Source organism: Poecilia mexicana, unplaced genomic scaffold (assembly GCF_051168715.1).
Source record: "Poecilia mexicana isolate PSO_F unplaced genomic scaffold, ASM5116871v1 scaffold_16, whole genome shotgun sequence".
NCBI lineage: Eukaryota > Metazoa > Chordata > Actinopteri > Cyprinodontiformes > Poeciliidae > Poecilia > Poecilia mexicana.
The window spans coordinates 9,291,562-9,316,094 of NW_028263385.1; the positions used below are offsets into that span (position 1 = coordinate 9,291,562).

Genomic DNA, 24,533 nt, shown 5'->3' on the forward strand with positions numbered 1-24,533 from the left:
AGACAGAATAATTCATTCTAACTTCAACATGTAGAAATTTGAAAACAGAGCGTGTTTAATGTTGCCTTGAGCCATACGCAGCAAGAATTCATGTTTGTTCATCTTCCATTTTATTTATCAAACATAAAGCAGATAAGGAGCGACTGCAGTGAGTGGAGTTGATTCCAAACTGAATTTGGATGGCGGCATCTGAGTATTATTATTTTTTCCTCCTGACACCCTCCAAGGACACAAGAGGCATGATGTCTGACATGATTTATGGAGACACCTCCTGATTCGTTCAACATCATAAACTACTAAATGTGAGAATTAAAGCTGTGCTTCAAGGTGATGGTGAGATGGGATTTCTTTTAGATGTTTTGCAAATACATCAGCAAAGCATGACTAGTCTCTGAAGGGAAAACAGCCTTTTCATACTTTTAAAGGCCTTTGCTCCAATCATGTAAGGAATCCTGCATGACAAGATACTGTCTAACTAATTTGATTACTTTGGATCGGTATCAGATTAGTCTTGTCATATTTACCCCACCAACCTATGACTATCTTAAGTATTTCAAAATCTGCAGTATGTATCCAGACAAACAGGTCTCAAATTACTCCATCTAAGTTTTCACCCTCACATATATTGGTCCAGTGTGTTGCTCAGTAGACAGAGTCGACATGCCAGATAAAATTAGCTGGAAATAGCTTTCTCCATAGGGTGAGCAATTTCTGTCTTCAATGTGTCCTTTGCCCCACATAATCTTAGTTAAATAGCTAAATAGTCTCTTTGGCTTCCTACCAATTTTTGCGATAACATGCTAATGACCAATTCATTCAAATCAGGTGTTTTCATGCAGGGAGACATCTAAAACAAGCAGAGCAGCAGCCCTCAAGGACTGGAGTCACTCACCCATGAGACAGTGTAATAAGCACCGTCATCTTGCAGGGAGTTTGGAGTAGAGCCCTGTTTCTCCCTGCAAACGCTGCCAGATTACATTTCAATAAACCAAAGATGACTGGTGACACTGAAGTTGGTCTCTGACTCCCGGCTTGTGATTTAGGTCTGAATTAAAGGTTTAATTTAATGTTTTTAGGAGTCTGGGCTGTATTTGATTATATGTGCACTTCAAAACTGCACATAGCTGGTCAGAGGGGATTATTCTCCAAAAAAAAAGAGAAAAGAAATATGAAACCTTGAAACAGAAATACACTTTTCATAGCACAAAGACCACTTTAGACAGAGACAAGCATGAAAAGAACAACATATCATCGGTCAGACGCAGAATTAGTTATTCTACTATGACAAAATACTTTAATCTGTTTTTGGTAACACTTACGCTATTTTCTCAAAAATGTATTTAAAATCTATGTCTACTCAATTTATCCATGTGTTTGTTTGTTTGTTTAGCCATCTCTACTAATCTATAACATGTCAGATCAATATTCTTGTTCTTAATGTTTTGGAGAAGCGACATTATAAAATGTTGTCTTCTTTTGCAATTTAAGTGATGTTAACCTCCCTCAGCTTCTAGAATAGACTTTGCTTCACAATGTCCATTTTTCTACAACACTTCATTCCACTCATTTTTCCATTAATCATCTTGGATGCAGCACATTGTGAATGTTCAGCAGAGGCCTTTTGTGGTTTGCCCTCCACGTAGAGGGCGTTAAAGATTGTCTGCTGGAGGAATGCAAAGTCTGAAGTCTTCCCCATGGTTGAGTCAGCCATTTCATTATATTTAATTTATGTAAAAACAAAATGATATTGTGTTTTTTGCTAGAAAAGGAACATAGTCCATAGGTGGCAGTCACCAGAGCTCTATTTTGAAAAACAAGAAAGCAATGTATAATGAATCAAATGCTTTGTTTTTGTTTATTCTGAAGTTTTTGAGACAAAAATCTTTTGGCTATGCAAAGGTTTCCAGCAGCCATAAACGACTAAAATCCTCGAACTGCTCTTTTGCGTCCTAGAGGTCTCATAAATATGTTGCTCTGTTCTCCCAATGATGCAGAAACTACACTTTCATAAAAACATTCCAAGGTTTTGAATGCCAGTGTAGAACATTGTGCACACAAGCGAACCCCATGGAGCCAAACCCACATCTCCCTATAGACAAAGACTGGAGCCTACATGCATGTGGCCAAACATTAGTTTATCAGTTTAAGATCACTTGAAAGTGAAGATACACTGGGGAACAAAAGATCCTTATTGCACAAAATGTCTTTTTACACAGCTTTAAGAGGCCTAAAACACCAATTGTTCTGGCTGTGTTCTACACTCAGTTATTAATGGTCATTATATAAAATCTATAAACGTCTGTATTGTTGTACAACGTATGCATTTACCCATCACGTTGAAACAGAAAGACCTACTGCACACAGGAGATGACATGCATATGACTACACATTGGTTTCAACTGAATCACAAAGGGTGCGTTCACACTGCAGCCTGAAGTGACCCAATTCCGATTTTTTTTGCCGGGGCCGTTCACACTGCCAGTAAATGCGACCTGTATGCGTTCTGCAGTGTGAACGGGCAAACGACCTGAAAGTGTCCCCCATTCGCATTAGAGGGCGCAATAGCGTCAGCGTTCTCAGTGTTCTGCCAACTGCCATAAAAAGAAGAAGTGCTCAGTGTTTGCAGAAGTAAACATGGAGGCTAACGGTGGAGCTTAGCTTACATATTTGAAGTTGTTGTCCCACCGGAGTAGCACTTAATCCTCATATAGTCCGTCATGGTTTTTGTTTTTCTTCCCGCTTGCGTGTATCAGGACACAGAATAGTGAGATTTGTTGAGAAACAGTGATGTTCAGTTCGGATGAATGTGACCTGGACGTTAGGTCGCATTTGAATCGGATACGTATCGGATATGGGTCACATTCAAAAAAGAATCCGACCTGTGCTGTTCACACTGCCATGAAAAGATCGGATACAGGTCACATTACGTCAAAAAAAATCGGAATTGGGTGACTTCAGGCTGCAGTGTGAACGCACCCAAAGTTCATGTGGCTGTTTCTAAGGAGATGTCAACATTAGAAAACAGATGAGGACACACACGTGGAATGTCATGACTGTTCACCGCTTCAGTTCTTCCATCCAACATCACTCACAGAAAACAACCAAATTAACAGCCGCATGCAGACCAAACAGTATGAAATGCTCCTGGTTATTTTTCCAATTTCATTGTTATATCCTGTACAATACAAATAAAGAGCATTTATCCTAAAAGTGTTAATAAATTAAGCTAATTTCTATAAAACAGTAAAATATGTCTGAAAAAGTTAAAAAAAATAAGTTTGTCTGTTTCCCTACATATTAATGTTCCTCTAGGCTACATTTTCTTCAAAATAAATCCCATATACCAAAGCCCTGAGAGAATGTATAAAACATAAGAAAACATTAGATTCTACTAACAGGCACAAAGACACATTATCAGTGTATTTACAAGATAAATTCACAGTAACTAAAATCTGTTTACATCAGCAGCTTGTAACTCCCGGTCACACAGGGCCAGCCTGTCAGGAAAACTGTCCTTTGATGCTTAGCATCAGCAGCAATTAAAGCAGAGTGTCCTCACTGTCCTTGATGCTCGTGTTCAGAGAAGTCTTCCTTCGATCGGTGATGGCCGTCCAGAGTCGACACATCATCGCACCCCTGAAACAGCAACATAGGACAAATTAGAACAGATCCAGACATTTTTGGTACGACACTATGGCTCTCTGAGCAGGGCAACACAGTCTAGGGGTCATAACAGCACAAAGGGGGAAAAAAAACTAAACAAAAAAAAAAAAGATCTGCATTTTTTTTATTATATAGTGTGCATATTGCACACTGTAGAGCAATTGCTGCTAAATAATACAACTACACACAACAGATTTTTGATGATACCGACTTAAATACCAGGTCACCCTTGTAGAAGAGACTTTGGTATCAATGGTTTTTTTTACCTGGTTAAATAAAGGTCAATAAACAATAAATAAATAAAGTTTAATGTTTTAAGGAGACTGGATTGCATTTGATCATCTCTGGCTCTAGGTTTTACTTATAATATTGACTGGTCAGACTGTCTTGTTCTACACTGAACATTGATTATTTTCAAAACACATCTTTGGTTTTCTGTCCCTGAAAACATACAAAAAGAAAAACTTCTTAGCATTAAGACCACCTTAGACTGAGACAAGCAATGAAAATAGTAAAACATGCATTGGTCAAATTTTTAATAATTATCCTAATGATAAAATCATAGATTCTCATGGAAAACAAAAACATATTTTAAATTTTCAAAAAAATAAAAAATAATAATATTGAAATCCTAATTTAAGCAAGTAACCAATGCCTGTCCATTTGTACCAATCACTCATTATGAGTTCAGTATGTTTTAGTTCATAATGATATGGAGAAGTGAGAAAAAAAATCTAGAACCTGCTTAGACGTGTGTGTGTGTGTGTGTGTGTGTGTGTGTGTGTGTGTGTGTGTGTGTGTGTGTGTGTGTGTGTGTGTGTGTGGTTGAGTGTTTGTTTGTGGGCACCAGAAGGAGGCGCTCGCCTAGGGCGTCAATTATATAAAAACAGTTATTGTGAATGATGCATGATGTGTGCCTGTTTCTGCCTGGACAGACTGTGTGAGGATGATGTGCAGAGACAGTTTACCTTAATCCACAGTACACCAAGTCTTCCCTGGAGGCCATGTGGAGGAGACAGTCCAAGGTGAACTCATGAGCAAGCAGCTAAAAAACGAGAGCAGATAGGTGAGATTAACGGAGAGCAGAGGAGTAATACCGACATGCCTTAGGACTACACCCCAAAAATAAAACCCTAACTTCATTTACCTTATTGATGGTGTCTTGATCCACAGGGACAGATTTGAGCCAGCAAACCAAACTTTTAGTCTCTGCATTAGAGCATTTAGTTGAATTCAACTCGCTTTCTGTAAGGTACAGATTGCACCACAGTTAAAAATGTCAATACAACTGTCACAGACTAGATACATGGAGTGTTAAGTGATGTTAATTTTACACCTAAATATGACATTTTGGCCTCTGCAACCAGACTGTATAATCATTAGTCAAAATTCCAAAATCAAGTTTGGGCATAAAAGCTGCTGATCTGCGGCCAACGCCTCAGAGGGAAACCAGTCCAGACAGCAACATGCCTGAAACAGAGGCGCGGTAGAGACTGCAGCAGTGAAGCAACACTCATGATGACCAAAAGGGCTTGGCCCTCTGATGTCATGGTGTTTAATGCTATTTAATGTCACTGAAAAGCCAGGATTCTGAGAAAAAAAAATGCTGTAAAAATTTGACATCAAGTACACAGTAGTGAGTTTTACTCTTTTCTTTTTTTCAAAAACGTCCCAACTGGCCCTTTTTCCTGTTTTCCCTGTCTGAACCTAACGACTAAATACATTTTGAAGGGTGGATGTGTTTATAGAAGCTTCATAATCCATTTTATTTGTTGTTTGTATGCCAATTTAATTTTGGATATGTAAACTGTTTTACAGATCCTGTGATAAATATTCTTTAGAAATAAGTTAATTGATATTTGAGTAAGTGCACTTCCATTATTATGGTTTTTTATGCCATTAGCTAACAGTGGTCTCAAAACAACAATAATATTGCTTACTGCAACCATTTCTGGGACAAAATGTGTTAACATGACATGCCTACTATGTCATGATAGGCATGATACTTGAATTTATTATAAATATTCTTGCAAAGTAGATTTATAATAAATTCACCTTCTACTTACAAATGTTACATTACAAGTATCCATTTGAACGCATTGGTCTCTGTAATTATAACAGGTTTTACCTTCGATGATGAACGTTTTCCTCAGCTCATCTATCTGCTCCTGTCTCTTCAGGACAGAGCCCCTCAGCAGCTCCTGGTACTCTCTCTCCTTCTCAGTCAGCTCATTCAGCAGTCTGACACATGACACAAAAAGCCATCAGCACGGAAAACATGCAACATATTTTTTTTTGTTTCGCTCTTAAAAGAAAAAAAAAGGAAAACCTGTAAGGGTTTTTCACACTTTAAAAGCAAAAATGCTGCTCTACTATATTACAATGTTTTCTTATTGTATTTGTTCCGATAATAAAAATGGAGAGACCCGAAAGGTACCTCCTGGTCTCTACTCTCATGTCTTTCAGTTTCTCGCTGAGCGTACAGTTCCTGTCGAATAAGACCTCATCTGGGGGGCCGAGCCTGGCTGCTGTCCCATTCTCATTCCTGGTTTCTGCCTGCTGATTGTCTATTGGCGCCATCGGCTGGTTGGGGACAAGAACTACAGGAGTGTCCGGGTCGACAGACTGCTCCTCGGGGATGCTGTCCTCGGTCTCAAATGACAACTGCAGGTGGAGTTTCAGCTCTAAGAGGCGAGGAGATCAGAAGTGAACGCACATGAAAGGAAATACATCAGGTGAAAGCATTAAATGCTCCTTACTGTGTGCAGAGGATGTCTGTGTCACAAACTGATACCCAGTAAACCCGTAGGTTTACTGAGCATAAATGTGTCTAGTAGAAAGCATAATCACAGCAATCCTAATTTTAAAAAATGAAATAAAATCTCTTCCATGTCATTTCACAACCAGCAGACTGATTAAGAGCGCCAAGCTCTTTCTGTAGGATATTTGGTGTTACGACTTAAATGCCTCCTCAATATCTTCCTTCATATGTAGCTAAAAGAAGGGGTTACTTGAATTTTGTTGGAAGTCCACCAGTTATCAAATCTCTCCATTCCTATTATTTCTGCTACAAACATGGCGTTTTCACATAAAAATGTATTTTGAAGAGCACTCGAAACTCACAAAACAGACAGCGGTCGAAGTAAACTCAGACTGAATGTATTTTCTCCTGTCTTTTGCATTTCAGAGCATAAAATTAGCTTTAGTCATGTCACATTTACACCAAAGGGAAAAACAGAGCTATAGCTTTTTAATTAAAACTTCCTAGATTCTGATCATCTTAAAAATGTAAACTATGAGGTAAAAAAAAAAGCTCCTATTACATTTATTTTCTATGCAAATATGAATAATTTAAATAACTACAGCATTATTTTTTAACATTACCTTTTTAACCCAGCTGAACAAATGTACAGAGGTGAAAAAATTCTACATTTTACTGTTTAGGTGACTTTGGTTATGTGGCAGGAGAATTAATTTTACAAATGAAAAGGGGTGGGTTTGATATCTACCCCCCCCCCCCCATCATTTAATGATGAGCTAATTACCCCAAGGTGGCCAATTGACCTGCATATTGATGCATAGGAGTCTGAACACTTAGTGGAGATGGGAAAATGAAACTTGTAGTCTAGAAGCGCTTTGAGTGTTCAGCATGCCTAGAGTTCAAGTCATTTTAAAGATTTTAAAAATGAAGAACATCATCACCAGAGCTGCAAATAAATGTGTACCCAGTAGCAGTTGTATAAACACAGATAAGGAAATTAAGTGTGAAATAGTCCTCTACCTGGGAGCAGGACAGTGATGGCATCCTGCACAGCCTGTCTCAGCAGATTGTCCAGAGCAAACATCCAGTGAGGTTTCACCTGTTGCTGCTTCAACACCTTCTTCACCTACAGCCACACCGAATGGTTAAATACGAGTCCATGAAGGTACCTCTTATGTAGCATATAGAAGCAGAAAAAGTGGCTTACTGCATCCTGAAAGTTAAAGAGCACGATCTGCAGGCTGTTCAGAGGTATTGCTGCTGCTAACAGAGTTGAGCGAAGCTCCAGAAGGCCGGTGGCGAGCTGCTTTCTGTCTGGGGAGCGGATGTTTTCACGGAGGCAGGCGATAAGTGTGATGATGTGGTCTTCACTAAGCGATGATCCCTCATCCAACTTTTAAAGAAGGAGAGAAATATTGAAACAAAAGGGGAAACTATTTCTACTGTTCATTGCAAATAGTTCTAAACTACAAATCTTTGCAATTCAAAAAGAATGAGTCTTATGATTAGGGATATAAAAATGCACAACAATGGTTGAATAAATGTCCACCTTCTTAAAGTAACAATTTATTAAATTACATTTTGATCACGTTGTAATATCAAGTTTTTTATGAGTCAACAAATGCCATTAAGGTAGACATGAACAAATAAGAACATTCAGCTGTCTCACTAAGATTTTTCTGACATTAGCTAATTTGAAAAAGCTAGCAGAAAGGAATTTAACTGATTTAATTTAGCAAAAGAAGGGCATAAAAACCACAACATTATGTATATACCATAGCACAGTAACATCACAATAAAAGTTAATGTGCATACATTTCATATCAACTTCATCTGTAAATATTTGAATCTTCTGTCTGAACTTTGCTGCACACACCTGTGGTATTGACTCCTGCAAATAAGTGACAACATAACTGATGTAGTCGGTGAGGACTCTGTGGAGCGTCGCTCTCCTCTCACTGTCCTTTCGCAGCATAAAGAGGCCGATGTTCTCCTCCGATGAGGCTGGACTGGACATGTCTGATGAAGAGTCATACGGTGTTCTGTACAGCAGAACAAAGAAATGAGTCAGTCAGACAAAACTACATCACTGGAATATCATAAAAATTACAGAATGTGGTAATAAAGTCGATGATGACATTTGGAGAAATGAAGAAAAAAAAAAGTGGGGTTTGTAGGTTATTTCCAAAGTTAAACACAGTTGTGAGATTTAAGGAAAAATAATTCTGGGTTTCTTTCTGTGAAAAAGAAAGCAGCTTGGCCTGAACTTAAAACTAAAACCTCAGAGTGGCTCGACACTGATGGAGCAACGACCCACAGAAATACGGTAACAGCTCGGATTTATCGGCTCAGCAAAAACTTCACTCACGACAGGAAGCCGCTGGGGCATGGGGGACTCTCTGAGATCCCTGTCACTCTGAGGGGGGACCAGTGCTTCCTCATGTCCAGAGAAGACGCCAGGTCAACCGAGCCTGTGTCCGAATCAGTGTCCTCCACCAGGATGGAGACGGGCACTGATAAACTGCGATGATAATCAGCTGCAAAACCGAGAAAGGTTGCATTTAAGAGAATTCACTAGTTTTCAAAACAAAATAAGACAAATGTGTGAAGTTCAGATAAAGCCTTACTAGAATTACTCGAATCTTTCAAGTCTGAGTCCTTTGGGGGTTTGATCCTCTTCCTGGAGGACAACTTGAGGAAGCAGTCATTCAGCAGCTCTCTGGCCGTGGCTCTGTCGTCCGGGTCTGGCACGAAGCAGCTCATGATGAAGTCCTTGGCCTCAGCTGACATGGTGTCTGGAACCGTCGGGTGGATTTTAAACATGCCCACCTTGATGGGATAATCAGAGTTAATCATTTTTATAAAACATTAAAATTGGATAGATGATATAAATTCAGAAGATGTAAAATAATTTCTTTTAGAGGTCTATTTTTGATTTAAATTCAAGATTAACGCGTTAAAACGCAAGATAGTGATACAATGCCAGCATTGCTCTGATTTGATTTCTGTAAAAAAAAAAGTACAAGCACATGTGACAGAAGATCCTTGAAAACTATTTTTTATTGATGTTTTGATGGTTAGTCTGAAATATGCTGACAACCCAACCATAAGCCACATAGATAGTACCAAAATATTCAATAAATTAGTTATTATTGTTCAATATGCATTTCACTACGTGAAGCGAACTATAACGGTTAATTACTCACAGACAGTCATTTCCAAGCCTTCATTTCTGTTCATTAGGATGTTTTTCTGCTTACAGCTAATAAAAGCATGACATCGAGGATGAGAATATTACTCCAGAATAATAAAAAAGATTTAAACCAAAAATGAAGAATAAAAGAAAGGTATTTAAAAGCATCGATTCACCGATTCACCCACTTGAAACGTTTTGTTAAACCTTTGACGTCATTTATGCTTAGGGTGTGTCTGCTGGCATAATATAAATTTAGACATTTCCAACCTAAAGGAAATTGTCAAAAGTGCTCAGTAAATGCTTTACAAAAAGCTAAAAAGTGAAAAATTAAAACATGAATACATCAAAACTAGTATATAGAGATGAATCAAAAAAAACAAACAAACCCTGAACTGCTACACCTTTGTTTGTATCCACAAAAAGCAGCATACCTGCTAAGAGCTAAGCCTGGTTGGTTTAGTTTTTATTTGAAAACCCTGAGGACTAGAGGGCGCTGAAAGCTACCTGCAGTCATACTAAAGGAAAAGTCCCACCTGAAAGTTACATGGGAGGTGAGCTGTAGCAGCAAGTGTGTATTGTAAACATAAGCGGAAAAGCAGCTTCCCTGGGACAAGTGAAACAGCATCACATTGTTGAGCGCACAGTAAGGAGTGTAAGACAGCTGCTAATACCCCAACAAAAACAGGTGTTTGTTATTTACCTTAAACATGGCTGCCTGAGGACTTCCCAGCTCATGAAAAGGAGGCTTGCCTGTTGCCATTTCTATGATAGTACACCCTAGGGACCAAATATCAGCAGGCTTCCCATAACCTCGAGGCCCTTGGTCTATAATCTCTGGAGCCATGTACTGAAGTGTTCCTTTAAAAAAAAAAAAGAGGCCAGTGATTAAAGCTCTCTACTTTAACCAGTTCCTGGAAAACCTACAAATCCCATGATTCTTGCCTGTAAAAGTTTCAGTGCAGGGGTTGATCCCTGCTAATCGCTTGGAGGTCCCAAAATCAGAGATCTTCAGCACGCCGCTGTAGGTGTTGATGAGCACGTTGTCGCCCTGCAGCACAGGGGAAAATAACTTAAAAGCTAATGTGAAACAATCCAGAAGGCAGTGGTGGTGTTAGATTAACTAAACCGCCAATGTTTTACAACCCTGACAAAATAGTTAAATTTATATATATCTATTATATGAAAATAATAGAAATAAATAATTTAAAATATATATATAATCAATTTAAAACAGGAGTTTTTGCACCAGTTTTACCAGTCTGGCTAGGCTGGACTTTGTAATGATCAATTAAACAAAGAAAGTGTACAATACTTGGCTGCTAAATTTTTTAACCATTAGCAGCTGGAGTCACACATATAAAAAAGATATATTTTTTTTTTTACTAAATTAAATTAAATGTATTGTGATTTAAAAAAAAACAGGTTCTAGTTTCTCCTCCTTCAGACAGAAAAAATTCCCATTAAAAAAAAGCAAACAAAAAAAAATCAAGGCTCATCATGTCCTCATCTATGAAAACGTCCTGCTTTGATCTGATCTATAGGCTTGTTTTGTAGGTCAACATATCTTTAAGTATATATATCTTATTGTTTTTTTTATACAAGTTTAAATAAATATGCATTTTTTTTAAAGATTCCTTCTGGAGATCCAGAAAAATTTCAAATACTTTCTGTATTTTTAGCCTTCAATGTCAGGCCAAACAATGCTTAGGTAAGGTAAATCAAAGGAAGCAACTTTTCACCTTAATATCTCTGTGGACAATCTCGTTGTCATGAAGGTACTTCAGTCCCTCCAAGATCTGTTTGGTGTAGAAAATGATGGTAGCTTCATTGTCCTTCAGTGGACCCCACTTGGAGCGCAAGAGAGAAGATAAACTTCCTGAAAAAGTGCAAAACATAAAAATCTTCAATATTTGCTTTAGAGGCTAAAAGCTTCCATTGAAAACTCACAAATTTAAGCATTTGAATTGCTTGTGTGTCCAACCAGACAGGTCCAATGTTTGGTTTCAGTTATTCCAGTAACGTCATAGTCTGAAAATGTTTTCCTCTTGCAGGATATTTTTAGAACGACTAATAGCTTTAAACAGGTTTTCTGTGAATGTTGATTCATCACATGCATTTGTTCTTTTGATCACATTATATCCCTGACAGGCACCAATCCGTCAAAAAGCAACACGTTAAAGAAAGAAAAGCGTCAGAGTTGGAACAAGCACTTGGCTCTGTTTGTTCTGGAAATTCCTAAGCAGCAAGTTTCTGATCCTCCAGAGTAGATAGTTTCCCATGATTACTAAATATTACTGTTTGCCACAGTGAGCTCCGTATTTTATTTTTTTTATTCCAGTAGCATAATCTCAAGCTGAAACAATTTCAAAACCCAATTGAGGGGTGGGGTACACGCTTGACAAGTCGTCACAACATTACAAGGCAACACAGGACTAAGACTTGTTGACCCAGCAGTTATGTTTTTAAAACTGTGGGAGAAAGCTTATCCAGAGACGATGCACCCATGCATGGAGAGAACATGCAAACTCCATGCAGAAATCCTGTTGCCCAAAGGCAATAGTGTCAACCACTGTTCCACCATGCAGCCCTCTGGGCAGCTAATAACATAAATGTCAATCAAGTGTGTGTGGCGAGTGTTGACCACTACAAATAAGGCTTAAAAAAAAATTGCTGTCTACATTCACAGTAATAATGAAATAGCCTGAAGCAGCTGGAACTCTGAGTAACAGGGACCCATCTTTGTTTTAACATATTGCACAATGAGGAGGATGAAGGAACAAAAAAGAAAAAAAATTCCAGCTCAAAGTTCCAAAATGCAGCAAAGTGTCTGTAAATAAATGTATTTTTATCCACATATTCCAACCGGTTGCTTGGGACGCATTCCAGGAAACCATCACAAACACAAACATGTAGAGTTTGCTGACTCAGCTTGATCTTTAGCTGACAGATTTGCTTTGTTCAGATAAGACTAAAATTTAATGTGTCCACAACAAACAGCACAGGTAAGGTTTGGCATCAAACCAAGGATGAAACTGTGAGAAAGCCTCTCATACTCAGTGTTGGCTCTGGTGGAGGATCTGTGAGATATATATAAAATAAAAATTCCCTTCTCACCCTCTGCGGGTGGTCTCTCTCTCTTTTTCATCCTCTGAGCTCAGGTCCTCTACCAGAGGCCTGGGAGCTTGAGGGTTCTGCACAGTATCTTGGCTGTGCCTAGTACTGCACATTTCTGGACTGAGATGTCTGATGTTGTTATATATATATATAAAATCTACCTTCTTCATGACCATCCCAGTCCCTAAAACTAAATCCTACAGGCTTTCTATAGCATTTAGGTTTTCTGTAGGGTGAGCAGAAGGGAAGAAAGCAAGAAAAGATGATGAAAAGACATTGGGATTGGTCAAAGATGCCTCCCTCTGTATGCTTCATTTTGTGAAACATAAGAGAAAAACAAAGTGTTGTCTTGTTCCCAGACGTAGATTGTAGTGACAGCATTGACAGCAGGGGTGCCAATTAAGGATTTATTCAGCTTATTTAACATACCCAGGTTTATTTTAAAGGTTGTCCCCGATAAATTACATTGACACAATATCAGATGAATTTTGCATAAGTCTTATCTGTGAATTTGTACCTCCTGGGACTTCTTCCATGAAGATTTTGATGAAACCGTCCTGACTGACGGAGCCGAGGTACTGGACAATGTTCCTGTGTTTGAGCCTTTTATGTAGAGCTATTTCCTCATGGAGCGGCTGTGAGTACCTGAGTAAAACAAATTTAGCATCATATGTTACGTGTTAGTTTTAGTCATGCAATAAGGAAGCATATTCATTTAGAGGGATTAGGTGCTCAAAATTTCTATCAAAGTTTGTCCTAAGAAAGATTTTTGATTCACTTCAACTTCTTTCTCTCATACTTGTATCAGAATAAACATTACAATGTCTTGCACATTTGAAAATATTGTCACTTTGTGTCAGCAAAACAAGCTGACGGGGACAACAAAAAAAGCTAAATGTATCAAGTGAATAAAGAAGAAAATAGATCTCCTACGTGCTGTCCTTTTCAGGAATCTCTTTGATGGCAATGCGGACTTGGTTGCTGAGGTCTCTACCAGCGTACACCACACCATACGTCCCTTTCCCAAGAACCACTCTGTCGCCATTTTCATTGGTCTCGTAGATGAACTGAAACATCAAGAACCGGAAAGAAGCAGGATTGTGAGGAATTTCACAGGTACGGAATGAAAAAGGCAATTCAGAGAGTTGCTTGACTAAAATCCTTGTTTTAAACTACGGCACACAAGCACAACATGTTTGGGAAAAGTTACACTGTGCGTTCTTCTTGGGAAACTGCTGCTGTTTTTCTTGTTTAACTGCCAGGAAAGGCCTAAAATAGAGCGAACGTTGCGTCAGAGGAAAGAAGTGCAGACGGTGACTGACCTCAAGTATCCCCTGCGTTAGAAGTTGGGGGTCGTGGGTGGGGTTTTCAGCCTGGTGGAGCAAAGAGTTCACCAACTCGCAGAAACTAGTGAGAGAACATTAAACAAAATTGCAAATAATATTGCAAATAATATCTAAAAATATATCTAAATAAAATAGCTCTTATTTTCAGTTCTTTTTAGTCCTGATGTAAAAACAATGATCGTAACCTGCAGTTTTAAAAAGTGATTCCAGTTAAGGAGTGAATAAACACTTTCACCTTTTAAGACTTTTTTAAACACCATGTTTCATTTCTCTTCCACATGTAATACTTTGCATTGGTCTGTCATACATAAATCCAATAAAATACATTACAGTTTGTTGGTTGCACAACAACTAGTGAAAAAGGACAAGGACGCCAAGTGCATTACTAAAAAAACTATGCAGATGAACAAACAAATGGAAATAAATAAGCATAAAGCACCTTTAAATATTTGTTCTTGTCGAGGTTTTAGATTTTATTTGAGAGGTCTGTCAGAACAGCTTGAAATCAACGTTATGCGTTAGCATTTCCTCACGCTGTATTATGATGCAGTAATGTTCTATTGGACATGCTAATGTTGAAGATCCTGTCTTTTTTAACAAGCTTCAACTTCTAGCCGAGAGCAGTTGACTTCCTGTTGTCTACTTTTCATTTCTAGGAAGGAGTGCTTACTATTATAAAGGGAAGGTTAAGGTTTTGGCTTCTATTTAAAATTGTTTTTAACCATTGCTACAATAACCTGCATACAAAACAAGTTTTTAAATAAAAAAAAACAAAAAAAACGTTATTTCCATTTTGTAACTTTGCAGCATTTCCCCCCCCCCCAAAAAAAGAAGTTAATCCATATAAAAATAAATCCTAAAGCATTTAAGAACTTCCTCGTCTAAAAATAATAATAGAAAAAGACTCTTCAATCAAAGCATTCCCAAGTAACACGGCCTTGTATTAAGGCCTCTCAAGAAGACAAACATGTTTATCTGTAACTAAAACAAAATGTGTGCTTCTGTGTTGCACCCTTAAAAAGAACTTAAAAACTCATATAAAGTTTAGCTGTTGTGCAACTTTATTGAACAAAATCCACAGTTCGAGCACACAGGGTGTGTAGTTTTCTCTCTTTCTATATAAAATCACAGGTCATAAACTTTTTTCTACCATCATGCATCGTGTCGTTCTTAACGGGGTATTATCAGGACAGAAATCTGTGGAATAAAAACAATACAGTAGTTTGAGCACATATTTAGCCATACACCAATTGAATTGTTCTAACTAAATACTAAATCAAATAAATGCTTGCCCAATATGATTAATGTACCTATTAATCAAACAATATCACGTTCTTAACATATTTTCAGGGCTCTGCCCCTACATTCAACGGGAGCTTACGCATCTGAAGCAGAACTGAAAGGATCAGTGTTTTTAAGGAGGCACAAAGGAAACATGAGTCACCCAAACTGATTTCATCACAATCACCTCCTCAGGCCACTGTCTGAACTCGGCGACACAAAAACACCTCCTTGCGATCCTCCTCCACGTTGTGTCGGTGGCTCTGTTCATTTGCGCAGCCAGTTCAGGCAGTTTGGCCGTAAGTGAGTCATTGTTTAACTCGAATACACAAGTTACTCACCCCTTGCAGTGGATCTCTGATGGAAAACAAAGCTGGAAGTCATCAGAGTTGTAGTGCACATACAGGAAGCAGCTCCGCTCATCAATCTTTGACGCACTTCAGGGAAAGTGGATACGAACATATGTAGCTTATTTGTTAAATTCAAATGAAAAAAGACTGATTCTTTTCAGATGTTATGACACACTAATATAACCTGCTTTCGGTATACTATCTAAACCCTGTTTGGAACAATGGGTAAAGTTAATATTTTTGTTGTGTCAGGCCAAGTAATGGGGGAAGGGTTGGTATTGTCATGTTCAACTCCAGAAGAAATCACCCAACATCACACTGAAACCTAATAAAATCATTACCAGCACAGCAGGTTGCTGCTGAATTAGCTCAAAATGGCCTAAATTAGCACATAAGATAACCCTGGAGAGCACTGTGACACCGATCAGTAGCCACAAGGGATCAAGAAATAAATAAGAAAGAAGTCAAGCCTGAAACCATGTTGATGGAATAGAAATGTGAGGGCGAGCCAAAGTTTTCCCAGACAACCAGCATGTTATGGGTTCCCCTGACAACAACACATCCAACTAAGAGGTGCAGCGCTCCTCCTTACCTCACTCCTCGAATTTTAGTTGCTGGGAAAGTCCACTGGTGCAAGCCTTTCTGCAGAATCAATTACAAGACGGGGAAAAAAAATGGGGGGGGGGGGGAATAAGCTGGTTGGCTGATGCAACATGTTGCAAACCAGTTTTCATTTGCATGAAGGTATAAACGGAAGAAAAAGAGATCTGTGTGGAATACGTGGCATGAGAAAAGTCGTATTTTCCCTCATGTATTTGCTCTATAGGCACACACCCATACACTGCACTCATGTCAACATTCACACCAACATTAATCAGCTAAATAACTTCAGTAATAAAAGCAGCACTGCATATCCTATATTGTATTCTGACGTATGAACAAACAGAAAGACATATGGAGAAGCTCCAACCTTCAAAGGTGTGACGTGTTTCAGTTGAACAGTGCGACTCTCGTCCTCTTCGCTCACACTCACAATGGACGGCTGGTAGACTTTACTGGGCTCCAGAATGAGCACCTGACACACACATTCAAATTCAATCAACATTCAATAATAGTATGTTTATTGGCTTTGAGTTTGTGATGGAATCTGGTGTTTATTTATTGGATTCAAACTCCTCAGAGCTTACCACTCCTGATGTTTTTCCATACAATTTCTTCTTCTACTTCTACAATGTTTGTGCAATATAACCACTCGAATATAAAAATTATATATATATATATATATATATATATATATATATATATATATATATATTGAGGAGGATGAGATTTTTATTAGCTAATATGCTAACAGTATGATTTTTTTTTACTAACGGTAGCACAAAAACCACTGTCGTTACAGGTAGCTACAACATTTAACCCTGTAGAATTTCAGTTTTGCTGCATTTCTCTTGTGTGTTCACTGCTGATTATTTAGGTCCAAAGCTACTTTCAGCAGACTAAATTGGCTGGCTTGTTTGCTTTTATTGCAGCTTTCAGTGGTTTTCTGCTTAAGTTTCACCTTGTACTTTCTATCCGTCCCTTACATCTACTGTAATTCTTCGGTGTGCTGTTTGGAAAATGTTTGGCTCCTCTAATATTTCTGAGAATTAGTGGTCCTTAACAACCATTTCCGCATCAGATGAGCTTTCTCCAGCATATCATCTTACCAATTCACAGTGGATTTTTGGAGGAAATGCAATGTGTTTAAGGCTTATTTGATAAGATTGGGATCTGAAGAGAGGAGGACGTCGATTACAATCCAGAAGGAATCAAACGTTTTCTATTTTAACTTTTCGAAACTGAAAGTTAAAACTATAAGATAGATGAATTGTTTTTTGGAACATAATCTTACATATAAATATTTACGTAAACTAAATTAGTAAAGAAAAAAAATCTTACATCAATGGTGGTGTAATGCTTTTTGGCACATCTGGAGTTAATATATTTAAAACCCCCTTGCGTCAACATAACACCTATTCTCATTGCATTCAGCGTTAGGGTGATCTTTGTCCATCCCTTATTGCATAATCTCTAAACTATTAGAGTCATGAGCTCCTTTCTCTTCAGCTATGTGATTTAGGCCTAGGAACTGACATGGCCAAAGAGAAATTTTGATTTTGTGAACCATTTCTATGTTTTTTTTGACCATATATTTTGAATTACTGTCCAGATAAAAGATACACTTTAGTTGTTTTCGATAAAGGCCATCCATTTTTTAATTGCTAATTATTTTAGGGATGTTTAATCAACACTAAGTGTTTCGGAACCCTAAGAATAAAGTTGCCATGTTACCTCATCGTCCCTTCTCACACTCCTCACCACACACCTCAGGAGATGTCCAATTTTTCTCTACATATTTGTTTTTTTTTCCACTCTGAATCTACCTAAAGTTTATTTTAGCAAAACATTTATGCCTGTTCTATTCTAGCCAAAGCACCCAGTTCTAATTAAAGTCCTACAATGCTGGGGAAAAAAATAAAACTTTCCTTTTTTTAAGTTACAGTTTTAATAACTAAACAAAAAAAGATGTAAGGAATATCTAAATAAAAAAAAAAAAAACAGAAATTGTAAAAGATGTCATTAGATGCAGTGTCAAAAATACTTCTTAACATTCTACTCTTTTAAATCTGGAAAAAACTGTACTACAACAGTTTTCTAAATTGAAACAAACGTGAGGCTCTGCTATTGCACAAAAGGTGAATAAAATGTTTTATAAAAGCTTTTTACACATCTTTGTGAGGTATGCCAGTAAGTGTAGAGGTGTTTGTATTCTCTTACTGGGCAGCGATTTGTCGAGACGGTGGGTTTACAGGATTGCAGGAGCAGCTCCATCCAGAAGTCCACCATATCCTGTTTGGGAGACCGCACCTCAGGAGGCTTGGCGAACTGGCGGTACAGGATGTACGTCTCCATAATGGATGCCAAATACCTAAGGGCAACGCATAACAATGATAAGTCCACATGGAGTTACAATTGAAATATCCGATTAATGCTTTTGAAACAACAACAACAAAAAAACAGAACAAGTTCAAGAATTTGTGCTTAATTCTCACCAAACAGGAGCCTTGAGTCTATAGAGCTTCTCAGAAGCTTCTATGACTTTCCTGAACTCTTTAGCGAGGATGTTCGCTCCGAGGTAGAATCCTACATCCCAGTATTCTGTCATCTTCTCCAAACTGCCCTTTCTGCCGAGCAGCGTGCTTATGGTAACACCTAAATGTTTTTTTGAAGAAACTTTAGGTCATTTACCACACTATTCTGAAATTCCTTAAAACAATCTTAGGAATGAGTAGATTTGCACCTATTTTGCGCAGCTCAATGGAGGTCTCAAATTCATGTCCAGCTGCCATCAGGAGGACCACACTGTTGATCCCAGAGTGGAAGGTTGGCTCGGCTTCGAAAGCTTTCCCATACCTAAGGATGAACAAAATGTGTTTTAGAAAGTCAAACCGGGAGTACATGTTTTACTGGAAAACACTGAATAATTCAAACATTGAAGTTCATCTAATTTGGATTTCTTACACACAGACCTCAACAAGCTACAAATTTGATACATCAGATACACACCGAGTGAAATTCCAAGTGGTTTTATTTTTGTTTTGATTTTTGATGGATGATCCATCAAAGTAGATGGATGAAAACTTCAAACTTGTTTTGTCTGAATTGCTAAATATTACAGAACATTTTTCCCTAGTAAATTTGCAGAAACCCCACCTTACTAATAAGTATGACACGCGATACTTTTACATGAATTGCTGTATCCAAGTGGTGCAGTATGAAGGATAATGCCCTAGTCTTTAAAACATGTGTTTGCGCTTATGTGTTTGCTTTTGGTTTCTGTTTCCTACAAGTTTTCCTTCCACTCATCACTGTAAACAGCCACATTCTTGACTATTAGTATTTGTCCAGTATCACCAGTGACCTTTTGTGACCTACCCTCCTCCCTCAGGCTAAAAACAATCCTCTAGACAACTATCAAGTCAGCAGATCTCTTTGTGATTATTTTTTTTCTTAAAATATTACATTTTAGTTTGAATACAATGATCTCATTTTCTCAATAACTGAATTTTGGGTTTTCATTAACTGTGAGCTACTTTCAGCAAAATCAACAGAAATAAACAATTGAAATACATTACTTTCTCTTCTAGTGATTCTATACATTAACCAAGTTTAATTTTTTTATGCTTATTTTAATATCCTGAGAAGCACCAGTATATGACCGGATCCAAAAACACACAAACTGGATGTACCAATAACAGGCCTGGTCCCTGCTGGACACGTCAGTGAAGCCCGAGCTCATGAACGTGTCTTTGTAGATCCGTCCACACAGGCAGTAGACGTCTGATGCCACTTTGTCTCCCGACTCCACAATGGGCAAGATTAATTTCAGAGCCTTTGCTCGATCGCCGGGATGATTCCTCCTAAAAACGGGATAAAGAGATTATATTTGCAGCCTGGCAGCTTTGACTAAGTCCTTTAGAGGACTGAATGCAAACACAACAAACAAAAGCCATGTGCAAAGAATATAACAAAACACATGGCTGAAACCAGAGAGGAGGTGTTTACAAATGTTTAATTATGTAGATTACACAAACAGGTGGGTACCTGTTCAGAGCAAAGATGTAATGAAACTTGATATTCTGATGCCTTGCTGCCTGACACATCGGCAGGTTGTTCAGAGTCTCCACCAGTTTGATCATGGCATCATAATCCTATGGAAAAGTAACAAAGTAGGAACAAAAATTAAGGAGAAAATGTGTCTTTTTGTCTCAATTGCATAGGAAATTTGGGCACTATGCGCTAAGAACCTGTAAACTATGTCATAATAAGCCTTTTTTTCTAATTTAAGAAAAAATGGTTTTATGATCAGTTAAATCTCAACATTTAACTCACACATCTTTTTACAAGACATAGTGACCTTCCTCGGTTATTATTACAAAATGGTTTTATCAAATAAAACCATTTTAGTTTGTTCACATACTAAAACTAGACAAAACTCATAAAGTGATCACCTGAACATCTCTGTAGGACAACAACAAGTTCATGACTATATCCGGCGTGAGCAGATCTACGCTATCCAGGCGACTCTGGATGCGACTCAGCTCCTCGCTCAGAGCTTTTCCACTGAATCGCTCCCGGGCCAAGCGGATCTCTTGCCTCAGTGACTCCCGGAAGTACTCGCTGTTGGCAAAGACGCAAAGGAAAGTAGGTGCCTTTCCACTGTTTCACAATCTTCAATAAACCAAAACAGGTGGAGTTTGAAGTTTGGAAAATTGTGTTTTTACAAGGTGTTCATACACTGTAAACCCAAATTGTATTCTACACATACTACATATACTAGTAATAATCTTTTCGTTATTTTGCAAAAAAGGCGGGACCATTACTAAACAAAACAAGTATTTGCTGTAGTATTGGCTCCTAGCTGAGACTCCTCTCCTTTACATGTTTTTACTGATTTTGGGAGGGATTTGTCAGTGAGCACTAGACAGGTGAGCCAGTCGGTGGCAGTAATGCACATTTGAGTCGTTTGCCAGCACAAAGAAGAAGAAGAAGACCCTCGAGCCTAATGCACGTTTCATCTGACCGTTGGCTGCATGGGTTTCCTGCTGATCACATTAACGTAATGAAGTGGGGAAATCAGGGTCATTAGGTTGATGTGATAGTTTGGCGACATATGGTAGGGCGCAAATTTGATTCAGTTATAAACACAAGTAAGTATTACTGATAAATATAAGTAACAAACATTGATAATCATAACGATTACCGACATATGTGATTAATGGTTGAGCTAATTACTCAAACAGTTTTAAAACCTTTAGTTCTTTAGTAATTCATTATATTGGACATAATACTTTATGTAAACAGAGCTTGATTTGTTTGGTTTTTAATTTTGCAAAACCTAGACAACCCAATGCAGCCACTTAACCATACGTGGCTTTAGTACTGATTACTGATTTGGGTTGACAGTGCACGCAGGGACATGATAAAACAAGCAATTGGAGAACTGTGGCGTTTAACTGACCTGGACTGAATGTGCACATTGTTCAACAGGTGCACCAGCCTCTCCACCAGCGGGGTCAGAAGGGGCTCCAGCTGTAAACTGGGCTGCATCAGCTCCTTGATGCAGGTCATCATGGTGGCATCACAGGCGAACACTTTGCCCTGAGGTGACACCACGTAGGGGATGAAGGTGTAACTCCCACACTGTTCCTAAACAAACAGAACACGCATCAGTGAGCACTGTGAGGAGCACTGTGGCTTTGGGCCACAGTTTCAGTTTCTGCGCATGCCTGATGGCATTTGATTGGAAAGTTTCTGACAAAATAACCCCAAGTCTGAATAAAAAGAAGCCTTTTAGAAATAAACTGAAACACCCAAATACGAGATTATGCTGCGAAATAATGGACTTAATTTTATACAACCCCAAGTTCTTGATTACAGCGTGTCTGTTTTATATCTGCAACAGCTCCATCCGACATGTTAAAATTTCATTGAAAAGTTCATCTAGTTCAATCATTCAATTCAAAACCTGAAGCTCATATGCAGAAGACCTGAAACTTACAAATTCAGCTTTCCGTGAAAATTAAATACATAATACTACCATAGACCAATAAGACAAAGATTTTGTGCGCAGAAATGCCATGCAGCTACATAGCTACAGGAAAGAATATTTGACCGTTCACAGTATTTTTTTCAAGCATTTTAAGGACAATTGTTTTAAAGAAATTAGAAAAATATAAACTCCTGAAAGATTTTACTCAAAATAAATACACCTAGCGCGATGCATCTATACTGCACCCTAAAACGTACACACCCACAATACATGTTCTAGAAAAGAAAAAAACAACTGTTCAGTTGTTTCATAAGCGATAATGGGAATAATTGGATTTTGGACCTTCCACAAATCATGGCCCAGTAAATAATCATCATAACTATGGGGTTTTTGCAAAGCACACTGCAAGTACTTGCCTGCACTTACATTCATTAAAATCCAATAGTCATGAACTTTACAGTGTTTCTTTGGCGTGTCTTGTCTGACAGCCAGACAGCAGTTTTGTAATCCAGCATGGCTGCATGCTCTGGTTAAAGTTTTACCCGGATTTCAAACCAATAGATAGACACGTGTTACCTTCAGAGCCTGCAGATCGCTGTCCTGCTTGTAACAATACAGGATAATGTTGTTTGTCATGCTGAAGCTCTCTCTCACTCCCAGGTGATAGAAAAGAGAAGGCTGGCAGAAAGAGTCGCTCATCTCCACGACGGCTACATCTGCGGAGAGATGAACAGGCAGGGTGAGTTTAACTGTTAGGCATGACAACATATATTCCCCCTTCAGTCTGCGTGCCTACACTTGCCTGCATTGTAGAAACTATCCAGGATGTCTGTGGTTCCGACTGAAATTTTACCAAAAGAAACTGTTCTGAAAGAGGCGTGCGCGTCTGCGCAGGCTTCCTTCAAACACTTCAGCGACAAGTTCTCCTCTGTCTGCGGCACAGACGCGTCCTCGCTGACAATATAAGCCACGGACACCGCTCTGCTCCGACTGCGCGGGGATACGAGCTGCTTGCCCGACCCGCCGCTGCTGGCTGTCAGCTCCAGCACCGAAGAGTCCTGCCACAAACTTCCAGCGGACACCCACACGGGATCCTTCCTCCTCCCGTCACGCAGGCTCATCCGCCTGCGCTCCGTCGTGTACATTTTTCCAGCCGAATGTGCCTGAAAGTTAGTGCATGTTCTGGTTTTGTGGTGGAAAAGTGAAGACACAGTTGCTTGTTCCTGTGAATTCCCAGGTGTGCCGCAGCCGCCTTCGCTCGTCCCACATCCCGTCAAGCACTCCCAGTGCTTCCCACCACAGGATCCGCCCTCCTGGCCCGGCCTCCTCCCCTACTCCTGAGACCGAAACTGAACCGAGCACTCATCTGCAAAGACTTGCCGATTTGCTACTCGGAGTTGCCGTACGCTGAAATTAAGACAACGACTTACGCACGAACAGTCCCGTGGCCGCATGTGGAAAGAGTGAGCAAAGTACGTAGGTTTGTAGAATCTGTGGCCCCTTTTGCGACACCTAGTGTCGATGCGGCGGAACTACCGTGATGCGCGACACATCATGAACAAGATTATCCACATTACATGAATGGAAATTAAAATGTTAAAAATTGGACAGAAATACAGTGATGTCATTTAATGCTATTGTTTTTCCTGTTAATAAGTAAAAATGTGATTTATTTATAATTTTTGATTCAGCAGAAAACATTTTTTTTTTATCCAGTCAGTCTACAACTTATCTGTTATTGGATTCTTTCAAAAGCATTGGTTGGAACTGATAAAAACAAAGAACCCACACACATTTTGTGTTCACGGTCTTCTTAATTTGTGAATATATCAGGCATTAGGAGCGAATCCACACAAGTTTTCAAACCAACAGGCTTCATATGGCCACTTTAAAACATTTACTTTGTTTCCCATAAGCAGCTAAACTTATGCACTAATTCGGTCACATATCCTTTCAGAAGGCCAATGCTTTCCTAAGCTTTAATTTCCTGGAAAATATCTTGGATGTTGTTTCAATATTTCATCATAATATTTTTTTTTTCATGATGCCATCTGTGTCCCAGAATTTCCCAGCCTCCATTTTACTCAGCTGATGTGATTTGATCAGAAGCATACAAATCCATGACATGATCAGTTGGCTTTTACTTAGTTGTTAAAAGGCAATGAAAGCTCAGAATATGTATACTTCTATTTCTTTCCCTTGTTTAATGTACAACAGAAATGTAGAG

General features: G+C 38.7%; 1 protein-coding gene across 1 annotated transcript; it reads right to left on the reverse strand.

Moving 5' to 3' along the window:
• Positions 1–2,114: 2,114 nt before the first annotated feature.
• Positions 2,115–24,450, reverse strand: LOC106923310 (mitogen-activated protein kinase kinase kinase 5). Its single transcript, XM_014996275.2, has 28 exons — positions 23,109–24,450; positions 22,883–23,022; positions 21,776–21,963; positions 20,766–20,934; positions 20,359–20,465; positions 20,004–20,174; positions 19,055–19,167; positions 18,807–18,966; positions 18,532–18,682; positions 16,682–16,786; positions 16,304–16,353; positions 15,703–15,798; positions 14,057–14,141; positions 13,668–13,801; positions 13,252–13,379; positions 11,360–11,496; positions 10,563–10,668; positions 10,321–10,478; positions 9,052–9,253; positions 8,793–8,961; positions 8,301–8,466; positions 7,632–7,817; positions 7,445–7,550; positions 6,101–6,347; positions 5,792–5,904; positions 4,811–4,908; positions 4,632–4,708; positions 2,115–3,636 (listed from the first exon to the last, which is right to left on the reverse strand). The coding sequence occupies exons 1-28, from the start codon at positions 23,449–23,451 to the stop codon at positions 3,540–3,542; spliced, it is 4,002 nt and encodes a 1,333-aa protein (XP_014851761.2). The 5' UTR covers positions 23,452–24,450; the 3' UTR covers positions 2,115–3,539.
• Positions 24,451–24,533: the final 83 nt, after the last annotated feature.

Bases quoted from the DNA above. Each gene is read 5' to 3' on its own strand.
- LOC106923310 (XM_014996275.2), bottom strand. From the start codon at position 23,451: ATGTACACGACGGAGCGCAGGCGGATGAGCCTGCGTGACGGGAGGAGG. The intron at 16,354-16,681 runs GTTGGAGCTTCT...TTGATTCTGCAG, and splicing joins AACACGTCACACCTTTGAAG to AAAGGCTTGCACCAGTGGAC. The intron at 14,142-15,702 runs GTGAGTAACTTG...TTCTCTCACTAG, and splicing joins TCAGAGATCCACTGCAAGGG to TTTCTGCGAGTTGGTGAACT.